The sequence below is a fragment of the Strix aluco genome, chromosome 27 (assembly GCF_031877795.1).
Source record: "Strix aluco isolate bStrAlu1 chromosome 27, bStrAlu1.hap1, whole genome shotgun sequence".
Lineage (NCBI taxonomy): Eukaryota > Metazoa > Chordata > Aves > Strigiformes > Strigidae > Strix > Strix aluco.
In genome coordinates, this window is record NC_133957.1 from 542,183 (window position 1) to 558,807 (window position 16,625).

Consider the following 16,625-nt stretch of genomic DNA (forward strand, 5'->3'; position numbering starts at 1 on the left):
CATAAGGGCGCTGCAGGGCGGGGGGGGAAGGTCCCAGAGAGGGGCCAGAGGGTCCTGGGGGGTCCCGGGGGCTGGAGGGTGACGGCGTGAATCCCCCAGGGCCGGGGGGTTATTTAGGGTGACAAAGGTCCCATGGGGTCACAGGGGTTATAGAGGGGTCATAGGGCCCTACAGGGTCGGGGGGTCCCATAGGGTCACGGGATCCCGGAGTTGGGGGTTATATAAGGTCACCAGGGTCCCATGGGGTCAGGGGGTCCCATGGGGCCACGAGGGTCCCATAAGGTCACGGGGTGCCATAGGGTCAGGGGATCCTGGGGTTACCTGGGGACAGGGGCAGCCGCGCTGTGCGGTGGGGGGGGGGGCTGTGGGGGTCCCCCAGGGCCACCCCCCGCCCCATTCCCCCCCCCCCCCACACACACACCCCCCCGTCCCGCTACGCGGGCGCTGCCCCCGCCCCGCCCCAGGAAACCGCCGAGTCCATAAAACTGCGCAATCTTTATGGAGCCACTTTCACACGTCGGGGGCCGTAAAACGCGGCGACCTTCGAGCGGGGAAAGCTGCCGCGGCGCTCAGCGGCTGACGGTGACGCGGACGCGGTGCCAGGCGTTGCTGAGGACCCCGCGCAGGTTCCAGATGGGCGCCACGGTGTCGGGCTGGACGTTGTAGCTGCCGTCCACCGCCTTGCAGACGATCTCCAGCTCGGCGCCCGCCGTCACCGGCGCCTCCAGCTCCCACAGCACCCAGGCCCAGGCGCGCCCCAGCGCCGGCCGCTCGCCCGCCAGCCGCGCCACGCGCCAGGTCCGGCCGCCGTCCAGCGAGACGTCGACCCGCACCACCTCCCGCCCGCCGCCGCTCCAGGCGTAGCCCTTCACCGTCAGCTCCCCCTCCGGCACCGCCGCGCCGGGGCGCGGGTGGGTGATGGCCGACTGCACCGGCAGCTCCTGGATGGCGGGCGCCGTCGTGTAATCCACCGTGTCCCAGTCCACGGAGGGGCAGAAGCCCTTGTAGTCGTTGCGCTGCCAGTGGCTGGGGCTCTCGGCCGGGCTCACGGCCACGCGCTGCACCCACTTGACGCTGCGGGCGCCCACCACGCCGGGCACCACCACGCGCAGGGGGAAGCCGTGGTCGCGGGGCAGCTCCTCGCCGTTCATCTCGTAGGCCAGCAGCACGTCGGCGGCCAGGCTGAGGGCGCGGCCGTAGGGGATGGAAGCGCCGTAGGGAGCCCCCCCGACGTCGGTGTCCAGCCCCTCGAAGCAGACGTGCCACTCGCCCTCCCGCTCCTCGGCGAAGCCGGCGTGCAGCAGGACGTCGCGCAGCCGCGCGCCGCCCCAGCGGGCCGTGCTGATGGCCCCGATGTCCCACGCCAGCCCCTTGACGGGGCGGACGCGGCTCATCTCGGTCCGGCGGTTGCCGGCGCACTGCAGCGTGGCCGTCACCTCGTGCTTGGGGAAGCGGCTGCGCAGCTCGGCCAGCGACAGCGAGAGCGCCCGGCCCCCCGGGCCCTCCACCCGCAGCCGGTAGGAGCCGGGGTCCACCGCCGGCACGGGCAGGTGGTTACGGGTGAAGAAGAGCTCGTTGGGCGTCAGGAAGCGCTCGGCCAGCAGCTCCGCCGGCGGCTCCGCGTTGAACGGCTTCTGGCTGTTGACGCGCAGCGCGGGGTGCCGGGGGGGGTCCCCGGCGAAGGGGTCCTGGGTGGCGTCGGGGGCCGGCGGCGCCTCCTCGGGGCTCAGCTCCCCCACCTTGTACTCCCGCAGCAGCTCCAGGACGTGGGGCTGGTTGTGGACGGCGTAGAGGGCCCAGAAGGGCTCCAGGGGCCCCCCGGCCGCCAGCAGCAGCTTGTCGGCCCCCCCGGGGTGCAGCTCCACGAAGTCGGTGACATCAAAGACCTCGGTGCCGTGGGTCACCCAGACGCGGTCCTGGGGGGAGCGGTGCCGCCCCACCTCCTCCCGCGTGTACCGGGGGTAGCGGGGGGCGGGGGGGGCCTGGGCCGCCTGGGCGCCCTGGGGGACCCCGGCCCCGTCAGTGGGGATCGCTGCACCCCGGGCCCCCCCCGCCTGCCTGGGGTCCCCCCCCCAAACCAGGTCCCCGGGGCAGTGACCCGCACCCGCTGTCCCCATCCCAGAGGATCTCCCGGTGCTGCCCCCCGCCCCCCCCCGGTGCTGCACCCCGGGGACCCCGCTGTCCCGGTGCCACCCCCCCCCCGGTGTCCCCGTCCCAGAGAAGGACCCAGGGGTGTCCCCGCCCCCCCTCAGCCCCGGAGGATCGGGGCATCCCGGTGCTGCCCCCCCCGGGCCGGGATCTCACCGTCCCGGTGTTTGTCCCCCCCCCGCCCCGTTCCCGCTCACCCGCCGCCGCCGCTCTCCGTAGGCCAGGACGGCTCCGAGGCCCAGCAGCGCCGCCAGCACCGGGGCCGCCCCCCGGGGTCCCCCCGCGGCCGGGCTACCGGGGGGGAAGCGGGAGGAGGCGCGGCGGGGCAGCGGCAGCGGCGGGAGCCTGCGGGAAGAGCGGAGCTGAGAGCGGCCCGGGGCGGGGGCGGGCGGCGGCGGCACCGGGGACCCCCGACGGGGCGGCTCCTACCTGCGCCCGGTGACGGCTCGGAGCAGCAGCATCGCGGCGGCACCTGGGCGGGAGAGAGTGGCTGGGCCGGGCGCCGGTAACGGGCGCCGGTAACGGGCACCGGGGGAAGCCCCCACGGCCGCGGGGGGAGTGGGAGAGAGCACCAGGGACCTGCGTGGGGCACCCCCGCCCCTCGCCGCCGCCTCGCCTCGGTGCCCCCCCCCCCCAGCCCCGGTCCCGGTTCATCCCGCCGCGCACCTGCGTTACGGGTCCGGTAACGCAACCTCCCCCCTGGCTCTGCCTCTTTAAGAGAGGGGCGATGGGCGTGGCCTCAGCGGGGGGACGAGCCCCCGGCCACGCCCCCTCCCGGGCCCAGAGGGGCGGCGTGGGCGGGGCTTAGACCCGCCGCGCTCGGGGTCCGCGAGGGGGCGGGGCTTAAAGGGGCAACAGCCGCGGGGGCTTAAAGGGGCAACGGCGGATTTAAAGGGCCAGCGCTGCCGCCGGGGTCTCCCCCCCCCAAAGCCGCTCCCCGCGGGCAACCGGAGTCTGTCCCGCCGCTCTCCGCGGGCGGCGGCCACCACCCGCGGGCCCACGCCCCGCTGGCCGCTCCGATAAGCGTTATCGGGGCAGGGCTGGGGCCACACACCGGCTGTTGGCACCGGGCAGGAACCGGGGGAAGGCGGTTTCCAAGTCAACACCCCCCCCCCCCCCCCCAAATCCCTCCCTGAGCACACACAAGATTTTTTTTTTCCCTTCCTTTTTTGTCGTTTGGTTTTACTTACATTAAATACATCGGTAAATCAGCGGTTGAGTTCTGTTACCATGATTGTTATTTAAATGTAATGGAGGAGCTTTCTCAAAGCCAAAACAAAAAAAAAATTATCAGAGCAGCAGAAGGAGGAAAAAAAAAAAAAAAAAGGAGTGAGAAGAAAAGCTGCAGTGTCCCCATTTGGCCCAGGGGGGGTTGGGGTCACCGTAGGGGGGGCAATGGGGTGCCCAGCCCCGCTCCCCCCAGTCCCGGGTTAAATACAAGACCCCGACACGAGGGGGGGCTCGGGGGGGCTCCGCCAGCACGAGAAGACCCAACCGTGGCCCCCGGCGTGGCGGCACGGGGGGAGCCAGACCCTCGCTGGGTGGGGGGGGGGGTTTGTCTGAGTGGGGGCTCTGCCCTGCGGAGGGGGGGGGGCTTCATATGAGACAGGTCCCTCTGCCCCATGGCCACGGCGGTGAGGGGGGTCCCACGCTGACCCCCGGCCCTGGGGGCTCCCCAGAGCCCCCCCACCCCACAAGCAGGACCCCCCCGGGGCGCTGGGAGCGACAGGATCGGGGATCCCGGAGCTGCCACCGCTTTGGGGTGTCCCATATCGGGGTGTCCCCACTCTGGGGTGGCCCCTTGCGCGGCAGCACCCTGACCGGAGGCACCTGCCTCCCCCCGGAGAGCCGGGGGGGTCTGTGGGACCCTTCACTCGGCTGCCGGGACCGACCGGCGGCGCCTGGTAACGCCCCGGCCGAGGGTCCCTCCAGCCCCGAAAGCTCCTGGGGGGAAGCAAAACCGAACCAAAGCAGCGCGGTGCCCCCGTCCCCCGCGGGACCCGGGGGGGGAAAAACCGAACAAAAAACCAACCAAGGTGCATCTTAACGGGACATTTCCGTGACTAAAGTGCAAACCAGAGACAGCCCTCGCCCGCCGCCGGCCCGGGGAGGGGGACAAACCGTGGAGCAAGAGGAGAAATCACGGGGTTTGTCACCGCGGGGCGGCCGCAGCCGTAACGGGTGACAGCGAAGGGTGGCCCGCGGCGTCACCCCGCGGCGTCACCCCGCTTCCCCCTACAAAAACCCCCAGGCACTTCCGATCCTCCAGCAGAAAAAGGCCACCTGGGAAGCAATGAAGGACACTGCAGCTTTCCTCCCCCGCACCCCGACAGCCAAACAGAAGAAAGAGGAGGGGAAAAAAAAAAAAAAAAAAAAAGTAAAAAGAAATCCATGACAGACCCCCTCGGAAAAATCCCGCGTTTTCCGGGGGTCTCTGGTTCCAGCTGCTTCGCCGCAGCGTGAACCTCCGAGGCCAACGCCGGCACCTCCTGGGGCCTCTCCCCGCCCCGGGGAAGGAGGGACGTGACCGGGATTGACCAAAGCAGAGAGGGAGGTGGGAGCGGGAGGAAGACGGAGGGAGAAAAATCAGAATATTAGGTCGCTATTTGCACCTATAATACAAAGTGAAGAAGAGTTTGTTTTGTTTGGAAGTTAAGTCCCCGGCTGATCTAGTTCCGCTGCCTCGGGATGGTGGTGACGGGGGGTCTGGTGGCGGTTTCGAAGCATTAAAAAGTGCAGTTAGAGGGAGCTCTCGGGGGGGTCTCGGTGCCGTTACGGGGTGAGGGGTGGACGGGGATGGAGGTGACATCTTCGCTCTTCCTCGGGCGCGGGCGGGCGCCGCCCGTTAGTTGCTACAACACTGGCTCCTGCTCTGCGGGCTCTGCTCGTGCAGGTCCACGCCCCGGCTCCGGCCCGCGCCGCTCGTGCTCTGGGGCTCGCTCTTTGGCAGCTTCTTGGCTGGAGGGGGAAGACGGGGGAGATGGCGGGAGGGGGCCCGGCGGGACCCCGGAACCACCCCGGCCAGGCCCCGGCGCTTCCCCCTCGAGCTGGAGCAGCGGCCTCGGGGCCGGGTCCCGGCAGCAGCGCCCCCCCCCCCCTCACCCCCCCGCGGCCTCACCGATGGCCAAGAAGAGATCGTTGACATTCATGGCTGTCTTGGCCGAGGTCTCCATGAACAATAGGCTGTTGTCATCGGCGTAAGCCTGCGCCTCCTGGAAGAGACGCCGGGTGAGGGGGGTGCGGCAGGGCCGGGGGGGGCCGAGGCTAACGCCAGCCCCGCACTCACCTCGTACTCCACCATACGTTTGCTGGCCAGGTCGGCCTTGTTGCCGGCCAGGGCGATGACGATGCTGGGGCTGGCTTGTCGCTGCAGCTCCTTCACCCATGTCTTCGCCCGGGCGAACGTTTCCTACGAGCAGAGCCGGGAACTCGGGGCCGGTCCCGCCACCGCAAGGCTTTGGGGGACCCCCGCCCCGGCACGAGCCGCCCCCTCCTCCCTGGGGGACCCCCGCTGCAGCCACCAGCCCCCCCCAAGCCCTACCTGGTTGGTGATGTCATAGACCACGATGGCGGCTTGTGCCCCCCGGTAGTACATGGGGGCCAGGCTGTGGTATCGCTCCTGCCCGGCCGTGTCCCAGATCTCAAACTTTACTGTCGTGTCATCCAGGCAGACGGACTGTGTGAGGAACGCCGCTGTCGGGGGGGAGAAGATGATGTTTGCACCACGTCAGCCACCCCCGCTGCAGCGGGGAACCCTCCCCGCACCCCCAGTCCGGCCCCGGGTGCACCCCGAGCCCGCAGCCGGCTCCAGGACCGCCGGTTTGTCACATCGTGCGGAGAAAAATAAAAATAAAAATCCCGTCTGCTTTGGGCGAGCAGCGGCGCTCACCGGGGGACGGGTGAGGGCTCCCGCACCCACCGAGGCCGCGTGGAGCACCGAGAGCTCGTGGGGCCGGGAGCCCGGCGAGAGGCTGGAAGGGGGAAACGGCGCGAGCGCGAGGCAAAACCGCGGGGCCCCGAGAGCAGCTGCCGCGGCGCCTCCGGCCGACTCACCGCCGATGGTGCTCTCCTGGTACTCGTGGAACTGGCCCTTGACGAAGCGCAGCACCAGGCTGGATTTCCCCACCGCCGACTCGCCCAGCAGCACCAGTTTGAACTGACAGATCTTACTGGCTTGGGACTGCCCGTTCGGCCTGGCGGCTCCTCCTCGGCTGGTCATGGCCTGGGTGCTGCTGGCGCCGCCGCGCGCCCTGCGAACCGGAGAGCCGGGAAGGCACCGAGGCGTCGGCGCGGGGCAGGGGCTGGGGGCAGGGTGCTGGCCTTCGCTCCGCTCGGCTGTCCTGGAAGGAGGAGAGAGCCCGTCAGTGTGCTGGACAACCCCCCCGGGTCCCCCCCCAGAGCGAGACGGGCTCCACCGAGCCTTGGCAGGCAAAACTCATCCTGCCTCGAGCTGAAACACGCGCCCGGTGACGGATGATTTCCCCCGGCGCCCCGCGGCAGCGCGAGGTGCGGGGCTCCGCTCCCCGAGCCTCTCCGTTCCGGAGGGATTTCACGGAGCAGCGAATTGGTCAGTAGGAGCTAATCCGAGAGCCAGACGGGATGCGAGGAGGCTGGGAGTGAGTCAGCAGTCCTCCCGGCCCTCCTGCTCCGGGCAAGCAGCCCCCGGCCGGGATGCGCCGAGGGGCCGCGGGAGAGCGCGGAAGGGCCGGCACGAGCGGCTCCAGGCCTGAACCGCTCGTATGTCGATGCCACGACAGCTCCCGCCGCCTCCCCGCCGGCCGGGCGGGAGGAGGGCTTGGGAACAAACTCCCCAGCTCTGCCTTCGAGCTCCTCGGTCCCGCTTTGGTTTGTTTGATCCCCGGGTTCGCTTTGTTTTCCAGGCAGGAGATGAGCAGCAGGGTCTGGCAGCGCCGCGGGGGCTGGGGGGGGGCAGGTGACATCCCCCTCCGGGATGGAGCGCGGCCGCGCGCAGCTCCGGGCTCTTGGGTCTCTGCCCACGGAGCACCCACAGCGCCCCGGCTCCTCGAAACCCCCGGGGGTGGGTGCTGGGAGGGGGCACTCGGAGAAGAGACAAAACCCGAGGGTCACCCGGCAGCCGGAGTTTTGGTTCACACGCCCCGAGAAAGCGGGAGAAATCGGGATCTGTGTTTTTCTTGAGGAGCTAATCTCACTCTCCCTCGTTAACGCGCCAGTCCCAAGGTTGCGGAGCTGCAGCAGAGGTTTATCTGCGCCGGCGGGGCCAGGCAGGCGGCGGGACGAGGACGGCAGAGACCAGAACCAACAAGAGGAAAGTTGTTTGTTGCCAGTTCCCCCTCCCCAGCTGCCGGAGGACACGAGCGGGGCTAAAGCCGGACAAGCCCGGCAGGAAACTCTCGCTACCCACAGCGCTCGCGCGGCACCGACCCCGACCCCGCCGTCCCCGGAGCCCTCCAGGAGCGGGGGGATCGCCCCCGCGGCGCAGCCCAGCCGGGGCAACGGGAACTCCTCGGGCACGGGGATGCTGCATCCCCCCTCCAGCGCCTCGGCAGCTTGGCGGGACCCACGGGGAAGCGGCCGGCGCAGCCCCGGCTGCCAGACTCCTGCCAATTCTCTTTGTTTTGATGCAGAACGGCATCGGGGAGCTCACGCAGGGGGAAGCCAGGCATGGAGGAAGCTCAGGAGCGCTCCAGCCAAGCGTTACTGTCACCAGCTTCGAAGCAGGGCTGAAGATTTTACAAGTATTTTAACTATTCCAAGCAGAAATCCCCATCCCGGCGGTGCGGCCGGCGCCGAGCAGGACCCGCTCCAGCAGCAGCATTGGGGCACGATTTCAGCTCCAGCCGCCCTTGAACAAGGTGAAGCCCCCCCGCATCTCACCAGACTCGGTGCTACCCCCCTGCCCGGGACAGGGGGACACAGAGGGACCCGCTCAGCGGCCGCAGCTCGGCCCTCCGCCTCCCTCTGCCAGCAGGATCGGCGCCTTCCCCTGCAAATATCACCGAGCGGTGAAGCAACCGCTGCTGGAATCCGCTTTGGGAACAGATCCACCGCTCCCGCTCCGCTCAGCCCGGCGCTGCCGGGGCCGGTCCCTGCCGCAGGCCAGGAGTGACGGCCACCATCCCAAGCTGGCCCCAAGCACGTCCCAGCTCCCTCCCTCCTCAGGGCCACTTCCCTGCCCAACGCCCTTGCCAGCCCCGGGGCTATTTCAGCAGCAGCCCAGGCTCCTGCGAGCGCAGAGGCCGCGGGCACTCGCACACGAGGCAGCGGCTCACGCCGCGGGGACCCAGCACCGCCGCGCCACCACACCTCCACCACCCGCTCGCCGGGGATTTACGACGCCGGGTCCCCCCGCGCGCCCAGAATAGATCCTGCGCTGATTTACACGGGAGGAGCTGCCAGGCGCCCGCAGCCGCGGGGCTCCAGCTCGGAGCGGGATGGTCCCGGTGAGCCGCGAGGCCCCGACACGCGCAGGGACCGACAGCGGCTTCGCTCCGCTGGCAACCGGTGGGCGCAAACCCCAGGTCCCCTTTTCCAGGACGTCAGGAGCCACCGTGGCCCGTGGATCCCGGCCACCTGTGAACCCCCGGCATCGCCTGGGTCTCCCCATCCTCCTCCTCGGGACGGCGAGGCGGGAGCTGCCCCCTCCGCACCGCTCAGGCGGGTGCTGCAGGGAGAGCTCTGTGTGGAGCGAGCTCCTGGACGAAGCCATCGGCTACCGGGAGCGCCCCGGCGTTTGCTGGAGAAACGGCCCCGTCCTCACCCCCCTCCCCGAGGCTCCACCCGGGCACGGCCAGTCCTGGAAGGAGCCGCTTCTCCTGCCCAGGGCTCCTCCGAGGGATCACGGAAGATAAAATCACCCCAATTCAGCTTCTCTCCGATGAATCTGGGCTTTGGGGCATCAGAAGATCCAGAGACCCCCCAAAAAACCAGATATTCCCACTAAAATATCGCGGCACCAGGTGAAAGTTGACTGTATGTCGATCCATAGAAGTCTGCTGCTATTTTTGGCGCGTTTCCGTGTCATCAGCAATTACTGTTCGCTGCTGGTCGGGCGAGATTTACGGCGCGACACGGCGAGCACCGGCAACCACGAGCGGGGCTCCAAAACCCGCCAGGACGAACCCGCTCCCCCCTGCCGCGGCGGCGGAGGCTCCCCCGGGCCGGGGGCTGCGCCGGCGGCACCAAACGGGTCGACCGGCGCCTGCCCGAGGTTCAGGGGGTCTGAGGCCGCTTCGCTCCGTCTCCTCCAAATCGCCCGTCCCAAAGGGGATCCCAAACGCTCCCGCAGCCTCCCCGGGACGCGGCGTTCGGAGGCGGCGTCTCACCCACCCGGGACGAGCCCCGCGCCGGCTGCGCCGGGAGAAGGGGGCATCATCCTTCGCAGCGGAGGGTTGCAACAGCCCGTCTGGGCTAACTGCTTTCCTGTTGCCAGCGATACTTTTCCTATGTCCCAATCGCGCTCGAGCAACCACCCAGAGGCGCGCGGGGGCTCGACGCGCCGCGGATTCACCCAGCCGGTGCCGGGGGGGGGGGGGCGCTCCCGGTTACGGAGGGAGCCCCCGGCCTTGGCGGCGCAGGACGGCAGCTCGTGCCCGGGGAGCTCCAGCTCTGGCGGAGCGAACCTGAGCCGGCACACGCCGATGAGCGTCGTACAACCTCCTCCCGCGGCCGCTGTCGTCGGGCGTCCCTCTGAATGAAACACCGAGGTCTCGCGACTCCGCCAGCTCTGACGCCTCGGTGACACGGTGGTGCCGGTGAGCTCCCGCGGAGGAGGGCGCAGACCCGACTCCCCCCGTGGCCTCCGGTTACAGCGGCCACACACGGGCCGCGGCCACGCGCCGTCCCCCCGCGCCTCACCCGAGATAGCGCCGACGCGCTCAAGGCCACCCCGGGCAGCTTCCCCTCCTCCCCGGGGGGACCCGGGCTCTGCGGAGCCGCCCTCGCTGCAGGTGCCCGGTACAACCGGCCAGCGCTACCGCGGGAGATGCCCCTTGGAAGGGGGAACCGGGGCTCCACAGCGGGTCCGGCGCAGAAATCGGTGGGAACGTTGTGAAGGCGGGAGGGGGCTGCGGGAGAGGGGCAGCCCCGGGGCCTCTCCCGGGCGCCTCCCGCACCCCCCGGGACGGTTCGGCCTCGCGGGGCGGAGGCCGGGGCTGCTCCGCCGGGCTCCCAAAGGGCTTCTCGGCCCCTTTGCCCGAACCGCGGCGAGGATCTGACCTCACACCGGGGGCCTCGCGCCGGCCGCCGCGGCCACAGACGGCCCGTCCCGGGGGAGAGCGGCAGCCCCGACCCCGAAAGCCCCGGAGGCCTCTGCAGCGGCGGGACCCCACCGAGCGGCGTCCCCGCTCCAGCGCCGCGCACCAGCTCGGTGACACCGGGGGGCCCCGCAGCCCCTCCGGAGGGGACCCCGGCTGCAGCAGCTCCGTCTCCGCGGGCCCGGGGAGCCCCGGCGGGCAGGGCGGGGGCACAGACCCGCAGCGGGGCCGCGGCCGCCCCACGGCCGCCGCCCCCAGGAGGGGCTCAGGCCCCCGGAAGCTCCGGGAGGGGGAGACGAGCCGCCCGGGCCGGGGGGGGGATCCCGGCGCTCCAGCTCCCCCGAGCGAGGCCGCCCCCAGCCCAGAGGGGGGACACGGCCCCGGCCCCCTCCGCCCCGCCGCCCTCCCGCCCCCCCAAGCTCTGCCCGGGGGGTCCCCGCCCGCCTCAGCCCTCCCCGGGCCCCCCACGACGCCCCGAGTCCCGCCTGGGCCCCAGCACCGCCCCGCCCGGGCCTCCCCCGCCGCCCAGGGCCCCCGGCCCCGCCGCCCCCGCCCCGCGGCCGCCCCCGCCGGTACCTCGGCGCCCGGCCCGGCCCGGCCCTCCCGTCGCGGCCCCCAAGCGCACAAACAGCGGCTCAACCAAACCCTCCTGTCGAGGGCGGGATTAAGAAGAGACTCCGCCAATCGGCGGCGAGAAGCCGGGCCTCTTCCTCTCCTTTGGGCCAATGGGACCCGCCCCGAGTAGGAAAACCAATCATCGGCGGCGAGCGGACGGATGGGCAGTGGTCTGGCCAATAGGAATGAGGAGAGCCGTCGGCCAATGGACATGGGTAACGTCATGAAGGAGGCGGAGCTCGGAGTGAGTGACGGGGCCTGAGGCCAACAGGAGACGCCGCCGCGCGGGGGGCGGTACCAACAACAAATAAGGTGACCTAAGGGGGAGGTCCGCCGCAGATACAGGAGCCAATCGGAACGCAGGAAGCTGGCGCACCACCCAATCACAGGGCAGAAGGGGCCCGACCCAGCCAACCCGAGGCCAGCGGCGCCATGAGTGACGCGGGCTCAGGGCGGTGCCTCGTAGGAGGCGCTTCCCGTGACTGACAGCCCACGGGGCCGCGGTAGGGCGGGCGCGGGGGCCGCTGGGAGCCGCGACCTCTGACCCCTCCGGCGGCGGCTCCGCTTCCTGAATTCGGCCACGCCCGCGCGGCGGGGGCGGGACGAAGCCCGGCCCAGCCAATAGCGTCGCTCCAGGGCGCGGGCGGGCGGGGCCACGCAGGGGCGAGGCGGGGTTTCGCGGCGGTGGGCGGGGCCAAGGACGGGGGGGGGGGCAGAGGGACGGGGCGGGGGGGGGGCTGGGATAGACCTGGGGGGTGTTTGGGGCCGTATAGAGCCGCGAGGGGAGCGGGGGGGGACCCGGGGGGGGCCCCAGGGGTGTCCGGGGGGGGGGGGGACGGGACTGGAGAGCCCATGGGCACAGGGCGGGGGGGCCCAGGGGGGTCGGACAGCCCATGGGCACGGGGGGGGGGGGGGCCCAGGCACATCGAGGGTCCCTATAGAGGGAGTGGAGGGCACAGAGGGGGGGTGGGAGGGGCCCCGCGGGGGGGGCTGACGTGAGAGACCCCGAGGGTGACGGTGCCACGGCCACGGTCCCCCCCCGCACCCCCCCAAGTGCAGGCGCCACACACGGGAGTTGGATATTCATACGAAATTGCAGAAGTTACAAAAATCAGCGAGAAAACCGCGGGGGGGGGGGGGGGGGGCATTGGAGCCTGAACGAGGCGATGTGGGGGTACAGCCCCCCCCCAGGGCTTCACCCCCAGCCGGTGCCGCTGAGAGACAGTGGCGAGGGGGAGGATGGGGGGGATGAAGGTGCTCCCCCCCCCCCCCCCCACCTCATGCTGCTCCCAGGGGTGCCCCTGGAGGGGCCTTAAGTGCCAAAAGTCCAGGCGGGGGGGGGGGGTCTCGCAGAGCAGGATGTGGGACCCCCTCCCTGTCTGCAGGAGGGGGCCGGCTCCGCTTCGGGGGCGCCCCAGCGGCCGTGGGGGGGCCCCGGCCAGAGCAGTCCCAGGGGTGGGGGCAGGAGGGAGGCGCGGGGGGGTCCTCAGCCCCCCACCGCTGCGTCCCCGGTGACAGACGTCAGTGCAGGGACGGGGGCTCCTTGCGGGAGGGGGGCACGGGGGGCACCCCCCCCCCCGCCTTCCTCCAGACCCGCGCTGGGCTGCAGGCAGCTGCCTGGAGACACCCGTGAGGGCAGGCAGGGGCTGGGGGGGGGCGGAGGGGGGGTCCCCGTCCTCTCACAGCCGCAGGTGGGGGACAGCCCTGGTGACATCGCGGAAGAAGGGGTGTCCCAGCGCCGCCTTGGCCGAGATCCGCTTGTTGGGGTCGTAGTGCAGCATTTGCTGGGGGCAGAGAGAGGGGGGGGGGATCGGTGAGGGAGGGGGTGTCCCCATCGCCCCCCCCCCACCCCCCCCAAGCCCCTCGCTCACCGCCAGCAGCTTCCGTCCCTCCTCGTCCAGGGGCGGCACCACTTTGCCGAAGTCCTGCCGGGCCCACTTGGGGAAGCTGGGCTTGTAGTCGGGCATGGCCGTGACCCCGGGCCAGGCCGCCTCGTCCGGCGTCCCCAGCGTGCGGAAGATGCGGAAGAGCTGGTCGATCTCCGAGTCCCCGGGGAACAGAGCGCGCCGGGTGATCTGGGGCGGGGGGGGGGCGGCGGGAGCTGTGGGGGCGCCCCCGACATCCCCCGGGATGGGGCGACCGAGACGTTCTGCGCCTTTTCACGCCGACGTCGTGGCCGGGCCCCCCGCCCCCCGCCGCACCCCGGGGTGGGGAGACACGCGGCCCCCACCCCGTGAGCTCTCACACCGGCCCCTCGTGACCGGCCCCGCGGCGGCAGCGGGTCCCGGTTTCCCCCCGGGGCGCTGCGGTCGGCCGCGTGACGCAGACCCTGGAGCGGGGAGGGTTCACATGACGCCCCCCCCCTCAGCACCCACAAAGCCCCTTTATTCCCCGGGCGCCCACCCCACGCCCCGGTGACATCAGCGGAGCCGCGGCGTCACCCCGGTGACACGGAACCGCCCCCCCCCGCCGCCGCCACGGTGGATCTGAGCGCGCCGCGATGCCGCGGGGGCCCCGGTGTCACCCCGGGGGGTGCGGGGGGGGTCCATCTGCCCGTCCCCCCGCTGTCACCCACCATCTCGGCGAAGATGCAGCCCAAGCTCCAGATGTCGACGGCCGTCGAGTAGTACTTGCAGCCCAGCAGGATCTCGGGGGCTCGGTACCAGAGTGTCACCACCTGCCACCGCAGGGACAGCGATGGGCAACCGGGTCGCGTGTGTCCCCACACCAAAACCTTCCCCCTCCCCGACCCCCCCAGCACCCACCTCGTGGGTGTAGGTGCGCACGGGCACCCCGAAGGCGCGGGCCAGGCCGAAATCGGCCAATTTGATGGCGCCGTCGGCGTTGATGAGCAGGTTCTGGGGCTTGAGGTCGCGGTGCAGCACGCGGTGCGCGTGGCAGAAGGCCAGGCCCTGCAGCAGCTGGAACAAGTAGCTCTGCGGGGAGAGAAATGGGGGGGGGGGTTAGCAGAGACAGGACCCCCCATCCTGTGGGGAACCCCCCCACGCTGTGGTGACCCCCCCCCCTTGCGAAGCACCTTGATGAGGGGGAGGGCGATGCCGCTGATGGACGACGAGTCCATGAACTTCTTCAGGTCCTGGTGCAGGAACTCGAACACCAGGTAGAGCTTGTTCTCCGTGTGGATCACGTCCAGCAGCCTGGGGGGGGGGGGGGGGCACCGCCTGGACCCCCCCCCAGAACGGCCACGGCCCCCCCCACGGCCACGGGGGGCCCACAGCCGCCTTAGGGGGGCTCCTACAGCCACGGGGGGCTCCCCACAGCCCCCTCTCCCCCTTCCCTCCAGCAGCGCCCCCCTCAACGCTCAGGGGTTGCCCCCCCCCCCCCCCCCCGCCGTGTCCCGCTCCCGCGCCCCCCCCGCGCTCACTTGACGATGTTGGGGTGGTTGAGCTCCTTCAGCAGGGAGATCTCGCGGATCGCGGTGCTGGGGACGCCCTCGGTCTCCCTGCGGGGAACGCGGGTGAGACCCGGGACCCCCCCCCCGGTGCGTCCCCCCCCCGCGGTGCGTCCCCCCCCCCCGCGCCCCCCACTTACGTGTCCAGGCGGATTTTTTTGAGGGCCACCACCTCCCCCGTGACCTTGTTCCGGGCCTTGTACACGACGCCGTAGGTGCCCTCCCCGATCTTCTCCACCTTCTGGAAGTTCTCCATGGGGGGGCGGCGGGGGGGGCCCCCGGTGGAGGGGGGGGGGGGCAACGGGACCCCGAGCCGGGGGAGGAGGGGGGGGGGGCGGGGGGAGTGTCCGGGTGGGGCCGGGGGGGGGTTTGGGGCGGTCCCGGGTGGGGGGGGGAGGTCCCCGGGGGGGGTCCCTGGGTTGGGGGGGGGGGGAGGGGGAAGGGGGGTCCCGGGCGGGTGGAACGATCGCGGCCGCCGCTTCCCCCCCGCGCGCAGAAATGTTGCGGCGGCCCCGCCCGCGCCGCTTCCCGCCTTCCGTTGGCCACGCCCCCCCGCCCGCCTCTGATTGGCCGCGCGGGCGGTGACGCGGCGGGCGCGGGAGATCCCTTAAAGGGACAGGCGCGACCGGAGGAGACGCGCGCGGGGGGCGCTCCCGCTGGGGGGGGGCGGGTCTTGGGGATGGAAAATGGGGCTGCGCAGGCTCCGAGCGGGGCTGGACCCCCCCCAAAACACAGACACCCCCGCGGGGGGCACCGCGTCGTCCGGGCACCGGAGGAACCGTCCCCCGGAATCAGCCCCACGGACGGGACCGGGGTGGGGGCGGGGGGGGGACACGACCCACGGGCACGGTCCCGCACACGCAGCCGCGGGCACGGGTGGGACCCTCCCGGGTGGGACCCTCCGGGCTGGCGCTGAGGCCGGTTGGGAGCTGGAAACCCCCCCCCAGCAGGAAAGATCGGGGTCCCCCTGCGTGTGCGGGGTGGGGGTCCCCCGTGTACGTGCAGCATCGGGTCCCCCCCTCTGTGTGTGGCATCGGGGTGTCCCCCCCCCCCCGCGCGTGCAGTGTGGGGGTCCCTGTGTGTGTCCGGATCGGGGTCCCCCCGCCGTGTGTGCGTGGTGGGGGTCCCTGTGTGTGTCCGGATCGGGGTCCCCCCGCCGTGTGTGCGTGGTGGGGGTCCCTGTGTGTGTCCAGGATCGGGGTCCCCCCCGTGTGCACCCACCCTGCACAACAGGGTGACCCGGGCGCGGTGGGTGGCCCCAACCCCTACGTGGGACCAAATCCGTGTCCCTGGGGCCACCGGGACGGTGCTGAGCGCGGGGGGCAGCACCCCCCCCTTCCCCTCCCCAAGTTGGGGGGGTCTCTGCGTCCCCCACGAGTCCCCCCACCCACCCGGGGCAGAGCCGGAGCGTGTGACCGGGGCCGAGCGGGGCCGCACACACGTGTCCCCCACGCAACTCAACTGGGGGGGCCGGGTCCCCCCCCCCTTTCGGGGTGGGACTATGCAAACGAGAGCCCCTTCATATCCCCCCGGCCCCGGCCTCGTCTCTCTGCCGGCGCCCGAACGCGGGGGGAGTCGAGGACGGTGGGACCATGCGGGTGCGCGGGGCGATCGCGGTGCTGGGGACCCTCCTGGTCCTGGCCACGGCTCAGCAGCGTAAGTGGGGTTTTGGCGGGGGGGGGATTGATTTGGGGGGTCTTGGCTGGGGGGGTCCGTCCCCACCACCCCGGGGATTATGGGGTCCATCGGTGGAAGCGGCCCCCCCCCCCCCCCTCAAATCACACCGGGAGCAGGATTAGACCCCGCTGATCCCCTGGGTGGGGGCTGCTTGGAGGCCACGGGGGGGGCTTGTCGTGGGGTCCCCAACCTTCTGTGGGATGTGGGGGGGGACCGACAGCCCTCTGGGAGCGGGGTGGGATGGGGGGGTCCCCCCACTCTGTAAATAGGGGGAGGACCCCCATTTGTCTGTGACCCCCATTTGTCTGGGACCCAGCAGCCCCTTTTGAGTGGGGGGACACGGGGGGGCCCCGGCAGCTGCCTGCGAGTGGGGGCCCATGAGGGAGACGCTCGCCCCGTCCCGCCCGCGGCCGCCGGCTCAGCTGAGAGTCACATGAAAAGGCTTTGGGCAGCGCCGGGCGCCATGTGACGGGGCTTTGCCCCACGCGCGGCCTGGCCCCGGCCCGTCACGTGGCCCCCGGGGTCCCCAAGGGTCCCCA

The 16,625-nt window shown here is 71.7% G+C and overlaps 4 protein-coding genes across 9 annotated transcripts in view; 1 reads left to right on the top strand and 3 right to left on the bottom strand.

Moving 5' to 3' along the window:
- Positions 1–480: 480 nt before the first annotated feature.
- On the bottom strand, positions 481–3,175 carry SUOX (sulfite oxidase). 2 transcript variants are annotated; one of them, XM_074807781.1, is made up of 4 exons: positions 2,815–3,175; positions 2,578–2,620; positions 2,346–2,493; positions 481–2,000 (listed from the first exon to the last, which is right to left on the bottom strand). In XM_074807781.1, exons 2-4 carry the CDS (start codon positions 2,607–2,609, stop codon positions 570–572), a joined length of 1,611 nt encoding a protein of 536 aa, XP_074663882.1. In that variant the 5' UTR covers positions 2,610–2,620; positions 2,815–3,175; the 3' UTR covers positions 481–569. The 2 variants fall into 2 exon arrangements, with proteins under 2 accessions (XP_074663882.1, XP_074663883.1); XM_074807782.1 differs by lacking the exon at positions 2,815–3,175 and having other exon boundaries at positions 2,578–2,720.
- A 1,010-nt stretch (positions 3,176–4,185) lies between these two features.
- RAB5B (RAB5B, member RAS oncogene family) lies at positions 4,186–11,032 on the bottom strand. 2 transcript variants are annotated; one of them, XM_074807805.1, is made up of 6 exons: positions 10,959–11,032; positions 6,202–6,488; positions 5,690–5,841; positions 5,435–5,557; positions 5,267–5,360; positions 4,186–5,106 (listed from the first exon to the last, which is right to left on the bottom strand). In XM_074807805.1, exons 2-6 carry the CDS (start codon positions 6,365–6,367, stop codon positions 4,994–4,996), a joined length of 648 nt encoding a protein of 215 aa, XP_074663906.1. In that variant the 5' UTR covers positions 6,368–6,488; positions 10,959–11,032; the 3' UTR covers positions 4,186–4,993. The 2 variants fall into 2 exon arrangements, with proteins under 2 accessions (XP_074663906.1, XP_074663907.1); XM_074807806.1 differs by having other exon boundaries at positions 6,202–6,483; positions 10,959–11,031.
- Positions 11,033–12,142: 1,110 nt separating this feature from the next.
- CDK2 (cyclin dependent kinase 2) lies at positions 12,143–14,706 on the bottom strand. Of its 4 annotated transcripts, XM_074807789.1 has the most exons (7): positions 14,550–14,701; positions 14,383–14,460; positions 14,035–14,155; positions 13,763–13,933; positions 13,573–13,674; positions 12,869–13,072; positions 12,544–12,781 (listed from the first exon to the last, which is right to left on the bottom strand). In XM_074807789.1, exons 1-7 carry the CDS (start codon positions 14,663–14,665, stop codon positions 12,677–12,679), a joined length of 897 nt encoding a protein of 298 aa, XP_074663890.1. In that variant the 5' UTR covers positions 14,666–14,701; the 3' UTR covers positions 12,544–12,676. The 4 variants fall into 4 exon arrangements, with proteins under 4 accessions (XP_074663889.1, XP_074663890.1, XP_074663891.1 ...); XM_074807788.1 differs by having other exon boundaries at positions 12,143–12,781; positions 13,573–13,933; positions 14,550–14,705; XM_074807790.1 differs by lacking the exon at positions 14,035–14,155 and having other exon boundaries at positions 13,573–13,933; positions 14,550–14,706.
- A 1,295-nt stretch (positions 14,707–16,001) lies between these two features.
- PMEL (premelanosome protein) overlaps positions 16,002–16,625 on the top strand; it is a 1,935-nt gene continuing 1,311 nt past the window's right edge. The window contains 2 exon segments of the mRNA XM_074807483.1: positions 16,002–16,065; positions 16,203–16,321. Of these exon segments, the coding sequence (XP_074663584.1) occupies positions 16,002–16,065; positions 16,203–16,321 (183 nt within the window).